At 47.0% G+C, this 12,745-nt stretch overlaps 1 protein-coding gene across 4 annotated transcripts in view; it reads left to right on the top strand.

Moving 5' to 3' along the window:
* Positions 1-6,651, top strand: part of FBXO34 (F-box protein 34) — a 97,505-nt gene extending 90,854 nt beyond the window's left edge. For all 4 annotated transcript variants that reach the window (XM_010847707.1, XM_010847706.1, XM_010847709.1 and 1 more), the window contains one exon: positions 3,400-6,651. In XM_010847707.1, the coding sequence (XP_010846009.1) occupies positions 3,410-5,551 (2,142 nt within the window). In that variant the 5' untranslated portion in view covers positions 3,400-3,409 and the 3' untranslated portion in view covers positions 5,552-6,651. The remainder of the gene's footprint in view (positions 1-3,399) is intronic.
* The last annotated feature ends 6,094 nt before the right edge of the window (positions 6,652-12,745 follow it).

Below are 12,745 nucleotides of genomic sequence, written 5' to 3'. Positions count from 1 at the left end.
AATTTAAGTCTGAATTTGGCAATAAGGAGTTCATGATCTGAGCCACAATCAGCTCCTGGTCTTGTTTTTGTTGACTGTATAGAGCTTCTCCATCTTTGGCTGCAAAGAATATAATCAGTCTGATTTTGGTGTTGACCATCTGGTGATGTCCATGTATAGAGTCTTCTCTTGTGTTGTTGGAAGAGGGTGTTTGCTATGACCAGTGCATTTTCTTCGCAAGACTCTATTAGTCTTTGCCCTGCTTCATTCCGTATTCCAAGGCCAAATTTGCCTGTTACTCCAGGTGTTTCTTGACTTCCTACTTTTGCATTCCAGTTCCCTATAATGAAAAGGACTCTTTTTTGGGTGTTAGTTCTAAAAGGTCTTGTAGGTCTTCATAGAACCGTTCACCTTCAGTTTCTTCAGCGTTACTGGTTGAGGCATAGACTTGGATTACTGTGATATTGAATGGTTTGCCTTGGAAATGAACAAAGATCATTCTGTCGTTTTTGAGATTGCATCCAAGTACTGCATTTTGGACTCTTTTGTTGACCATGATGGCTACTCCATTTCTTCTGAGGGATTCCTGCCCGCAGTAGTAGATATAATGGTCATCTGAGTTAAATTCACCCATTCCAGTCCATTTCAGTTTGCTGATTCCTATAATGTCGACATTCACTCTTGCCATCTCCTGTTTGACCACTTCCAATTTGCCTTGATTCATGGACCTGACATTCCAGGTTCCTATGCAATATTGCTCTTTACAGCATTGGACCTTGCTTCTATCACCAGTCACATCCACAGTTGGATATTGTTTTTGCTTTGGCTCCATCCCTTCATTCTTTCTGGAGTTATTTCTCCACTGATCTGCAGTAGCATATTGGGCACCTACTGACCTGGGGAGTTTCTCTTTCAGTATCCTATCATTTTGCCTTTTCATACTGTTCATGGGGTTCTCAAGGCAAGAATACTGAAGTGGTTTGCCATTCCCTTCTCCAGTGGACCACATTCTGTCAGATCTCTCCACCATGACCTGACCGTCTTGGGTTGCCCCACGGGCATGGCTTAGTTTCATTGAGTTAGACAAGGCTGTGGTCCTAGTGTGATTAGATTGACTAGTTTTCTGTGAGTATGGTTTCAGTGTGTTTGCCCTCTGATGCCCTCTTGCAACACCTACCATCTTACTTGGGTTTCTCTTACCTTGGGCGTGGGGTATCTCTTCACAGCTGTTTCAGCAAAGCGCAGCCGTTGCTCCTTACCTTGGACGAGGGGTATCTCCTCACCACCGTCCTTCCTGACCTTCAATGTGGGATAGCTCTTCTAGGCCCTCCTGCGCCCGCGCAGCCACGGCTCCTTGGATGTGGGGTTGGTCCTCCCGGCAGCTGCCCCTGGTCTCTGGCGTGGGGTTGCTCCTCCCAGCCGCCGCCCCTGGCCTCGGGTTTTGGGTAGCTCCTCCTGGCTGCTGCCCCTGACCTTGGACTTGGGTAGCTCCTCTTGGCCGCTGCCCCTGACCTTGGACACGGGGTAGCTCCTCCCAGCCGCCGCCCCTGACCTCGGACTTGGGTAGCGCCTCTCGGCCATTCCTGCGCCGTCGCAGCCTGGCACTCTCGGCCGCTACCCCTGACCTCGGACGTGGGGCAGCTTCTCTCGGCCGCGCTCTGTTTCAGGGGTATCTTTACTTTGTGTGCCTTAAACGTAAGGTTTCTCTTTACTTAGCTGGAAGATATTCATATCCATATTTCTTCTTTTAGCTGAGACTGGACTCTAGGAATTAAATATGAAATGAAAGGTAAATCTGTTCTGGATAATCACTTTGATTCTTGATGGATAAAACTGCTATCTGAAAGCAATCACTTTGAAGGCTGCCACAGTGCAGGCCTGGGTAACTGTTACGGAGTGAATGAGAAAGGGATGTGCCCGACTGCCCCATGTGTGTGTCTTAGACTGTATCCCGAGGAACAAGAGTGGGTTGAGAGCCTGCATGCTTAGACCCGTGAAAGCCCTTGCCTCACTCCCACCAATCTGTGACTGTGGGTGTTCATTTTGGGCTATAGGTCCAAATGTGGGAGACCAGGCATCCCAACAAGACTTGTTTTTCTCAATCCAAGGTGTTCTGTGTAGCAGTGGGATATCTTGACATACAAACTAACAAAAATCATTAAATAATCTAGTATCCCAGTTCAGCTCAGTCATGTCCAACTCTTTGCGACCCCATGGACTGCAGCACACCAGGCTTTCCTGTCCATCACCAACTCCTGGAGCTTACTCAAACGCATGTCCATTGAGTTGGTGATGCCATCCAACCATCTCATCCTCTGTAGTCCCTTTGTCCTCCCACCTTCAACCTTTCCCAGCATCAGGGTCTTTTCAAATGAGTCAGTTCTTCGCATCAGGTGGCCAAAGTATTGGAGTTTCAGCTTCACCATCAGTCCTTCCAATGAATATTCAGGACTGATTTCCTTTAGGATGGAGTGGTTGGATCTCCTTGCAGTTGAAGGGACTCTCAAGAGTCTTCTCCAACACCACAGTTCAAAAGCATCGATTCTTCAGCACTCAGCTTTCTTTAGAGTCCAATTCTCACATCCATACGTGACTACTGGAGAAATCATAGCTTTGACTAGACTAGTATCCCAATCCCTCAGTTAACATTTCAACTCAGACCTGGAAAGGAAGTGACTTACCCAAGGTAAAATCACCCTGTCTAGCTAATTAGTGATATGACAAGGACTAGAACATGTACCTCTGAATGTAATTATCTTTGTAATTTATAAAATGGTTCCCATCTCCACCCCTGCTCAGGGAACGAAACAGGAACTTTTTTCCTGAATCAGTGAATTAATGAAGATTGTGGACTTTGTATTTTATCTGCAGAAAATCTGACAGTTAAGAGGTTATACAGATAGATTGTTAGTTATAGATGTCTAAAATATTCAACAGTAAGAATAGCTTAGAAAGCAATATAACAATTCTAATAGACTGTTTTGCAATCAATAAAATGCTAGTTATGGTGACTTAGAAAAGCATTAATATACCAGGGATTGTGGATGGGCTTCTTTTATCCTATTGTTTCTTCTATACTGTGTCTTATACTTAAGTGTCTTTAGTAAGTTCAAATTTCTTTACATTTAAAGTACTAATTTTATGTATAGAATTAAATAATGCCGGTCTGAAATTCCTTTAGTCACTCAGTCTGAAATTTATTTTCCAGCATGTAAACCATGGAAAGTAGTTGTTTTTGCTTTTGTTATTCTTGATTTGTATATGAAAAACTAGTGGAAATGAGAATTGGTAGAGATTTAGTGAACTGAAAGATAATGTTTCTTTTACTTGCTAGAACCATGTGAGTATAAGTTTTTTTAAAAAAAGCTTTTCTAAAAATAAAATCAGACTGTTAATCAAATGTGTATTTCCTTCTTGTAGAACCTCTGTTATGCACCTTAAGCCATACTGGAAACTCCAGAAGAAAGGGCAACCTCTGGAAATCGGCACGGGAACTCTGAGAACTCCTATGAGCCACCAACAGGCTATCAGTGATGAAGAATGCAAAGCTAGGTGTATGAAATCAAGTGTCTTTCCTTCAGCCTCTCTTGGTAAAGCATCATCTCGAAAGCCTTTTGGAATCCTTTCTCCAAATGTTCTGTGCAGTATGAGTGGGAAGAGTCCTGAAGAGAGCAGCTTGAATGTTAAAACCAAGAAGAATGCCCCATCTGCAACAATCCACCAGGGTGAAGAAGGGGAAGGGCCGCTCGATATCTGGGCTGTTGTGAAACCGGGAAATACCAAGGAAAAGATAGCATTCTTTGCAGCCCACCAGTGCAGTAACAGAATAGGATCTATGAAAATAAAAAGCTCCTGGGATATTGATGGGAGAGCTACTAAAAGAAGGAAAAAATCAGGGGATCTTAAAAAAGCCAAGATACAGTTAGAAAGGATGAAGGAGGTCAACAGCAGATGCTACCAGCCTGAGCCTTTTGCATGTGGCATCGAGCACTGTTCTGTGCATTACGTGAGTGACGGCGGGGACGGCGTGTATGCCGGGAGGCCTCTATCGGTCATACAGATGGTGGCCTTCCTCGAGCAAAGAGCCAGCGCTCTGCTAGCCAGTTGTGCAAAAACCTGCACTAACTCACCTGCTGTGGTGCGGTTTTCCGGGCAATCCAGAGGTGCACCCCCAAACCCCGAGCCTTTGTCCGCCCCAGGAGCGTGTGAAGAACCTGCAGAAAGGAGAAATCCTGAGGTTGGTGAAACACAGAGCGAGCCTGTCCGTGTCCTCGACATGGTAGCCAGGCTGGAGTCCGAGTGCCTGAAGCGGCAGAGCCAGCGGGAGCCCGGGAGCCTCTCGAGGAATAACAGCTTTCGCCGCAATGTGGGCCGCGTGCTGCTTGTGAATGGCACCCAGGCTGAGGAAAGCAAAGCAGACAAAGGCGCCTTGGAGGTTCCTGACACTCAGGTGAAAACTGTGGGGTCTGTATCTGTGGGCTGCAGCCCCTTAAGAGCTGACCGTTGTTCTCCTCAGGGAGACCAGGCCTGGGACGGCGCGCCTCGAGGCTGCCCCTCGGTGCCGGCAGGCATGAGTTTGCACACAGACAGTGCAGAGTTCGAGCCAGATCAGCAGACTGCCATGAAAAGCAGCAACAGGCACGATGTGGAAATGACAGAGGAACTTGTTGGGCCACCTCTTCCTCCTCTCACCTGTCCCCAAGCCATTGAACTGCCCACAGATGCTGTTGATGGCATTAGTGAAGAGCTTGTGCCGCTTGCTAACCGAAATCCCGATCAGCGCAAAAGAGAATCTCTGTGCATTAGTATCACTGTGTCCAAGGTAGAGAGAGACCAGTCTTCCAGTTCGGAGTCCTGTGAAGACCCACTTCCAGGGATGTTGTTTTTTTTGCCATCTGGTCAGCACTCATCAGGCCACTCCCAGTCAGATGAAAGCACAACAGAAGAGTCTTCCGAGGCCAGTCAGCTTGAAGAGGCTGCTGAAGGTGACAGTGCACCTGAGGAAAAAAGCGTCTCGGTTGATTCGTTTGTCCCACTGGCCTCTCCTGTGGAAAGTACATTACCAATGCTTGAGGCATCCAGCTGGAAGAAGCAGGTGTCACATGACTTTCTGGAGACCAGGTTTAAAATCCAACAGCTTTTAGAGCCTCAGCAGTATATGGCTTTTCTGCCCCACCACATCATGGTGAAAATCTTCAGGTTACTTCCTACTAAGAGTTTAGTGGCTCTTAAATGTACCTGCTGCTATTTCAAGTTTATCATTGAATATTACAATATCAGGCCAGCAGATTCTCGCTGGGTTCGGGATCCACGCTACAGAGAGGATCCGTGCAAGCAGTGCAAGAAAAAATATGTGAAAGGGGATGTGTCCCTGTGCCGGTGGCACCCCAAGCCCTACTGCCAGGCGCTGCCCTACGGGCCGGGGTACTGGATGTGCTGCCACCGGTCCCAGAAGGGCTTCCCTGGCTGTAAGCTGGGGCTCCATGACAATCACTGGGTCCCTGCTTGCCATAGCTTTAATCGGGCAATCCATAAGAAAGCGAAAGGGACTGAAACTGAAGAGGAGTATTAAAATGTATGTGCGAGGCAGCAGACCGATTTCAAAAACTGCAAACCACCACCTAGATACACCGTTTCAGTGAGTGTTGCCTCTCAGAGTCATCACTCCAGGAGAATCTCTGCTACTCTGTCAGGACCGCCATTGCTCAGGCATCTTAAATCTCTGAATTTATGATCCATGTAAGAAAACTGGTCTCATCATTTTATAGTGGTGCCTCACGTTTGATTCAGGGTTGTATCCCACGGTTTGATTCACCTGGCTGTGAATAACTATGCCTGTTTTCCCAAATCAAATCCTTGAGGACGAAGACTTGCCACCATCAAAAGAACGTTCAGCAGAGTTCATCACAGACTATGCAGGCAGTCCCCAAAAAGGGGTTCCGAGAATGTTTGGAGCACTGGCCCCGTATTTGAAATAAGTGAATAGTGTCCTATGAAAAGAATAGCAGTACTCTTGGATGAAAAGTATGCTTACAAAGGAGAAGTCAGGCACCTTACTTAGACCTTGTATGCGCGATCTGTGAGGTTGATGTTGTGATTGGAGGTGGATTTCATGCCCTGTGGCGTTTACAGTGTATATAATGGTTGTGTTTTCCTAGGGCTATGAAAGTGCACATTAAACCCGAGCGCCTTTACTTTAGATGAGTGCTTTTGGCCCCTCTGTAAATAACAACATTAAAATCCAGTTGTAAATAGTGGATGCAGACTGAACATAATCACCACAATGCAGCTAGGATAGTGTTGCAGCTACAATCGTGTGGGTTGGTTTTTTTTTTTTTGGGCTGGGGGGGGTCTCATCTCAAATTTGTACATCCTGTATAAAATATGAATGTTTCCCAAATAAACTATGAATGTTTTCTGTATAATATATGAATGTTTCTGAGAAGAAACTCTAAATAGTTAAGAGGTTAACCTGTTGAAAGGATACCAAATAATGGTTTAACTGGACAACCTTAAAAATTAGCATAGAGAACAATCTTTTGTTATATTTTAGTGATTCACCAAGAATGAGAGAATATTATATAGTCAGATTATAACATTTTTGTCTATTCTCTTTCTGTCTGGTTACAAATTTTTTTAACTTCAATAAAAACATGCATCTTAAGTGGAACCTGAGTTTTGCAGATTTGTTTTCTTTTTTGAGGTAGTATTAGAGATATTGTAAACTCAGTCCCAAGACTTTTTTTTAAACACTGAGTTGTTGGGAGGGGGAGAGAGAATTCTCTTCTACCACTGGAAAGAGGCCTTCACTTAACAGTATGGGCTGACATTTTTACAAACCTTTAACACTTCTTTGCATTCGTCTGCCCAGGACTGTCTATTTCCTATTGGATGAGGCATTCTTATCTATGCATGATGAGTTAATTGTTTAGAAGTCAGTGAGGATATATTCAGACCTGTGTTCATGTAATGCTTGGTGGGGCTGGAAAGTATCTGGCCCCAGAAAGCTTCTGTGGAGGACCCGCAAGCTAGGTTGGCTTGAATTGAGTAGTCACCAACAAAGCCTTGCAGCTGCATCAGCTCCTGGCTGTCAGGAAGCACTGGTGAGCGTTCCGGGGGCAGGGCCGATGGCAGTGATGAATGAAGACTGCGCTGGTCCCTTAGGAGAAGGATGTGAGGGTGGAGTAAAGCTTTGGCCAGGACTGCCAAGCAGAGGGGGCAAGGCTGGAGTCGAGGAAGCCAGGTTCACCTGTGGTGGAGTTGGTGTGGCCACAGAGCGGCTTTCTGCCCTTACCCTTGGGCAGTAGCTGCACCTCCCTGAAAAGGGGAAACTAAAACTAGGAAGTCTCTGGACCCTGAGCAAGCAGGCATGTTGTGATACCTCCGACACGCTCGGCTGGAGCCCTTCTGTGACAGGACCGACGAGGCCGTGGAGGTGGACTTCCCCCTCAGGGTGGTGGTGTCCTTCCCGTGACACCCGGGCCGACGTAAGGGCGAGTGCTTTCCACCCCCAGGGCTGAAGTTCCAGTACTTGTCCTCCCTGTGGTGTGCTCTGAAGCGGCCATCTCAGTGTACCTTCCCGATGTGATAGGTTTGTTTTACTCCTGATTCAGGAGTAAAGCAGATGTGCTCTCGCAGGACTTCATACAGTTTGGTGTGCGGAAAGGGCTTAGTGTGTGTCAGCTTTCACTGTTACTGGCGCTGGTTCTGCATGTGCCCAGGGTGCTTCTCCCAGGTCAGTCATCCTGGATCTCGTTTTCATGTGGGATACAAAGCTGTGAGTGTGAGGGCCTGGAGTGACAGCAGAAGACAAGAAGGAGGCCCAACCCCATCTTGGCACGCAGTTCTTCAGGTCCTCAGAAATCATTGATGACCCTTTTTGAACCCAATGCAAGACCCAGTTCCCAGGGTTGTCTGTGTGAATGATAAGAGAACTTTGGCAGGTGGCATCAGAGGGCGCCTCCTCCCTGGTCTTCGCTTCTGGACAAGTGTAGCTTTTCCCCTTAGGAGAGATGCTGTGCTTCAGAGCCCCCTAGTGCCAAGCTGGGGAAACCGGTTCACTTCTCACTTCTCCAGCACTGCAGTGCTCCCTGCCTGACTGTAGAATCTTAAGACTCATAAGAAAGGAAATAATGTGGGCATGAGGACCCTAGGCTCACCCCAACTGCGCCCCCGTGGGGACCCAAATGAAGAAAACTTACCCCTTCAGCTTTTGCTCAGAGGGAGGGCCTGAAATACTTGGCCTAGCAGCTCTCTCCCACCCGTTACTTCACCGTTTGAGAGAAAATCCAGAAAGCAAAGGGCAAGATGGCCAAGGTTAAACATTTTTTTCAGGCCTTGTCAAGGTGACTCTGGCATTAATATGGCCACGTAGAAGGCTCATTCACAGCTGAGCACGTCCCCTGCCCTAGCACTGACAACTCTGTGCAGCACCAGGGGGCATCTCTTTGGCAGCCCCACCCTGTCCTGCCCAGCTGGTTCGCCTGGTAGTACCTCTCTACTGCCTCTTCTGTGTCTGGACCTTGCTCTGCAACTCCACTCGGGGCTCGTGGAGGGCAGCTTGGCCGTGCCCTCCCTCAAGGCCTCACACCCAGTACACACAAATGTCATAAAAATGTTTATACCTCTTTAGTCATCATGTTGATGTAAGGGGTGCTGGCCAGCTCTGACTGTGCTCTACTGTAACTCCTAGTATGAGAAACATCAAGAGGGATGAAGGGACCTGGGAGGATCTTTTCCTTTGGCCACAGCTGGTCCCAGGGAACTTTCTTGGTGAGGGTCACTTCTGTAGCAGCCCTTGCAGTCTTGCTGGGTGACTGTCAGCTGTGTTTGGCATGATCTGGGCTTTGTCATGTTTTCCCTGGCAGCAAGTTCCTTTGGGCTTCCCGACTGCAGAAGGCTGTGAGTTGAGAGTTAAGCTTGATCTCGGAGTTCCCCTTCCTGGACTCTCTCCAACCACCCTTCTAACTCGGACTTGTCAGGGCCTCCCTGCTAACCTTTATGAACTGGCCTCAATTTTTTTATTATGTGGGTCTTCCTGGGCATTTTTCTTTTTTCCTACTGCTTTAATAGCCTCTATTCCTTCTTTACTCAGCAGACTGGCTATTCTTCCTCTCCTACCTCCCACAGCCTACCTCAAAATGACTGAAGCCTGTCTGTGCCAAAATCCTGCTGTACCATAGACTGCACCAGTAGCCAGAGCTGGTGTTACCGAGCCCTTACTGTCAGGTACCATGTTGTGTTTACATAAAGGCGTTCTCTGCCATGTACAGCAACTGGCACTCAGGGAATCTGACAGTTTCTATCCCAGGTGTTGCTTTGGGTTCAGACAAGCTAGTGCTGCAATCTCCGTGACTGGCAAAAGGACCTTCACGGGAAACGTGCAGTCCCTTCTATGACATGCACCAAAGTGTGTGGCCATAGTCGGTGTCTGCGTAACCTCATGGGAAGAGCAAACATCACTGTGGTTATGAACCCTTGGGGGACTTCCGGTGTATATACCTCTAACTGGTTTAAGCAAAACCCAGTTAGGCAGTAACACCTATTCTAGGTGGTTTGCTTGACCTGGTATTATTCAGTATCTCAGATGGTAAAGAATCTGCCTGCAATGTAGGAGACCTGGGTTTGATCCCTGGGGTGAGAAGATCCCCTGGAGAAAGGAATGGCAACCCACTCCAGTCTTGCCTGGAGAATTCCATGGTCAGAAAAGCCCGGCAGGCTGTAGTCCCTGGGGTCACAAAAAGTCGCACACGACTGAGTGACTGACACATACATACATAATTTTAAAGGAGCAGAGCCACTAAAATTGGCAGTTGGGAAGGGAGTGGGAGCAGAGAGATGCCATCTTCTCTGCTGCAACCACCCTGGTTGAGACATGGCGCTCCTCTGACTGAGGTGCAAAGTGAAACCTTACCCTCTCAAAGGCCCCTCATCTCTTCACTTAGTAGAGAACAGACCTCAGAACAAACTAGTTTTGGGACCCGTTGTCTCAAATTCTTTTTGGATTAAGATTCTTTGGAAGCTATAAAAGTTTAAAATTAGAAACCTCTACTTAAATGTTTTGCTTTTCTTTTTGGAATGACAAAACCCAGCAGGGATTAGGTTCAGAAGTCAGCATTTACGGAGAAAATGGCATACAGCTGAAATGAAGTCCTGCACGTCCATCTCCCACCAGTAGAGAAGGATACGTACCAGGCACAGTGGTGGGAAACGTGCAAGTCCTCTAAGAGGGCTTGTGCTTGCTGAGTGATGAGCAGATCACGTCCCCTAATTAACTTGGGCAGAATCACTTGTGCTACTTTAATTATTTCCCTCCTTTACATCCACCTTCCCTACCACCCCCATCAGAGAATAAAACTGCTTTACTAACTGGTATTTTTAGATGTCTGTTAAGTAGCATGAAGAGGTTGATAGAAGATTCAAAACCAGCTTCAAAATTGATTATTTGCCAATCAGTAAAATGCAGAGCAAAGCTGTATCTCTTAGTGCCCTATCCATTAGGAGGGGAAACGGCCCATCTGTAACTGCATACTTACAGCCCAATGGGAAGGCAGGGATGGACAGGACCCTTCTGGGACAGAGCCACTGATGACCTCTGCTCTTCCTCACCAAGCCTCCTGTATGAGTAGCCAGGCACGGTTCTGCTGCAGGGTGTGGGGCCTGCCACGAACAATTCTTCCACCCCAGCCTGAACTGATTCTTCTAAGCAGAGACAGTGCTCTGGCTGCCCTGGCATCTAAGCTGGGACCTCTCACACCATCTTTTCCCAGGTCAGTAGTCGCTCTTCAGGCTTCCAATGTGTGCTCTGCTGAGGCTCTTTATTGCATACCTTCTCAACAGGACTGTGGACACACCCCAGAAAAGAGTGAATTCAAGGAGGGTTTAAGTGTAAATAAAGGGGTAAGCCCTCCCCAGTTTTTGTGGCCCAGGGCGAGAATATAAATGAACCCTCCTACAGCCTCCCACCCACCGCTGTTTAATATTTTTCATGCTAATTAGATGAAATAGTATTTGGGGGTATCCTGAATTAAGCTGTATTATACATTTTACCTATGTCTTCTTACCTTTTTAATGAGACTACCAGAAAATTTAGAATCACATATGTGGGCTACAATAAATATTACACTGGACAGCACTGCTATAGGTGAGTGCTTCTAAAAGATTAATGCACATATGTTTTGGGCATTAAAGGTCTTGGTCAAGAGCTTTCCAGGCCTCAGCAGACTTTTTCTCCAAGGCCATCAATGCAGCAGAACTTCCAACGTAAGCCAGTACCGGTATCCCTAAGCCAGAAAATAGGTGCACCATTAGGGTGCGAGTCCAGGGTGCTAGGCATGGTACTTCCTACTCTGACGGCAACTATTATTGAATACATTACCGATGCAGAAGATACGCCGTTTCTATCATTATTAATCATCCTTTGGTTGGGAGATGTTTCTCTCCCATCTACTACCTTCCAAACCACTTGCCCCTCTGTTATTAAAATCAAGAGCCATCTACTATGCTCTACATGTCTTCCTGATAATGTTTTAAATTTAGGGAAATAAGTTGCTGGGTAGGGCAGGAGAGCCCCTTCCTCAAAATCTAGGTGTCTCCTGAAGTCATAAAGTAAATGCTAAAAAGCCATGCCCCAGGGGGCAGATGGTGAACAAGCTGATATGGACCTGGAGGTATTAATGTGCCCTCACAACTGAGCGGCTTCCACTCTACTGACTCCCACCCACTTTTCAGCTTACCTAGTGCTGTCAGATCGGAGAAGGCGATGGCACCCCACTCCAGTGCTCCTGCCTTGAAAATCCCATGGACGGAGGAGCCTGGTGGGCTGCTGTCTATGGGGTCGCACAGAGTCGGACACGACTGAAGTGACTTAGCAGCAGCAGCGGTGCTGTCAGATACCTCCTGCCTATTTCTCACTTTTTAAAGGGACCACTTGAATTCTCCATCAGGTTTTCTCCCCACAAGACTATTACCTCATTCCTTCCTGTAAAAACACAATAAAAAAGTCACTGACGCAGCTTTTGCTGTTTTACCATCCCTTTTCTTCTAGAAAAGATGGTCCCACTGGTCCTTTTTGGTTAAAAAAACAAAAACTTCATCTTTGGAACTAAGCAGATGGTGAACCCTTTTCCTGGGGTACTTTCTCACCAGATCCTTGGAACAGGGTGCTACTGGTGGCCTTCTCTTGAGTATTTCATAGCTGGGGTTCAGATAACTTGCCCAAAAGTTGGTTTCAAATTTCCTAGTGCATGCTGTTGAAGCAATTTTCAAATGACCTCCCAACCACTAAGGACAAATTTATCCTTAGTTCTATCTGCTTCTACCCAATTCCTGCATCATTCATGATCTGAGGACTGGGAATCTGTGTGTACCCATTAGATGGGAGCATGTTTTTAACTGTTATCCGGGGAGGTGGAAGGACTGACATGGAAGCACATGCCCTATTCAGGACTCCTTCCATTTCCCTGCCTGTTCTGCTGCTGCTGGCTGGCCTCTTCCTGCAGGTAAAAAAGAGTAGGATGCCCACGGCAACATGCCTCAGCATTTGTCTGAGCTGCTCTTGCTGTTTCCATCATCACTCTCGGTATCCCCATCCACCTTGCACATGGCCCCTCTCCACAGTAATCTAACCCGAAAGGCACAGATTACCCACCTGGGAGAGACTACATAGTTTCTAAAGCAGAAGAAAACACAGAGGGGAAGGAGTCTTCTGTTCTCACTGCTTGACAGATTGCCTCTAACATCACCTTTCTGTTGTTCTGAAGAAATC

This window comes from Bison bison, unplaced genomic scaffold (genome assembly GCF_000754665.1).
Source record: "Bison bison bison isolate TAMUID 2011002044 unplaced genomic scaffold, Bison_UMD1.0 scf7180017864254, whole genome shotgun sequence".
In the NCBI taxonomy this organism is placed as follows: Eukaryota; Metazoa; Chordata; class Mammalia; order Artiodactyla; family Bovidae; genus Bison; species Bison bison.
This window is presented reverse-complemented; position numbering and strand designations above follow the sequence as displayed.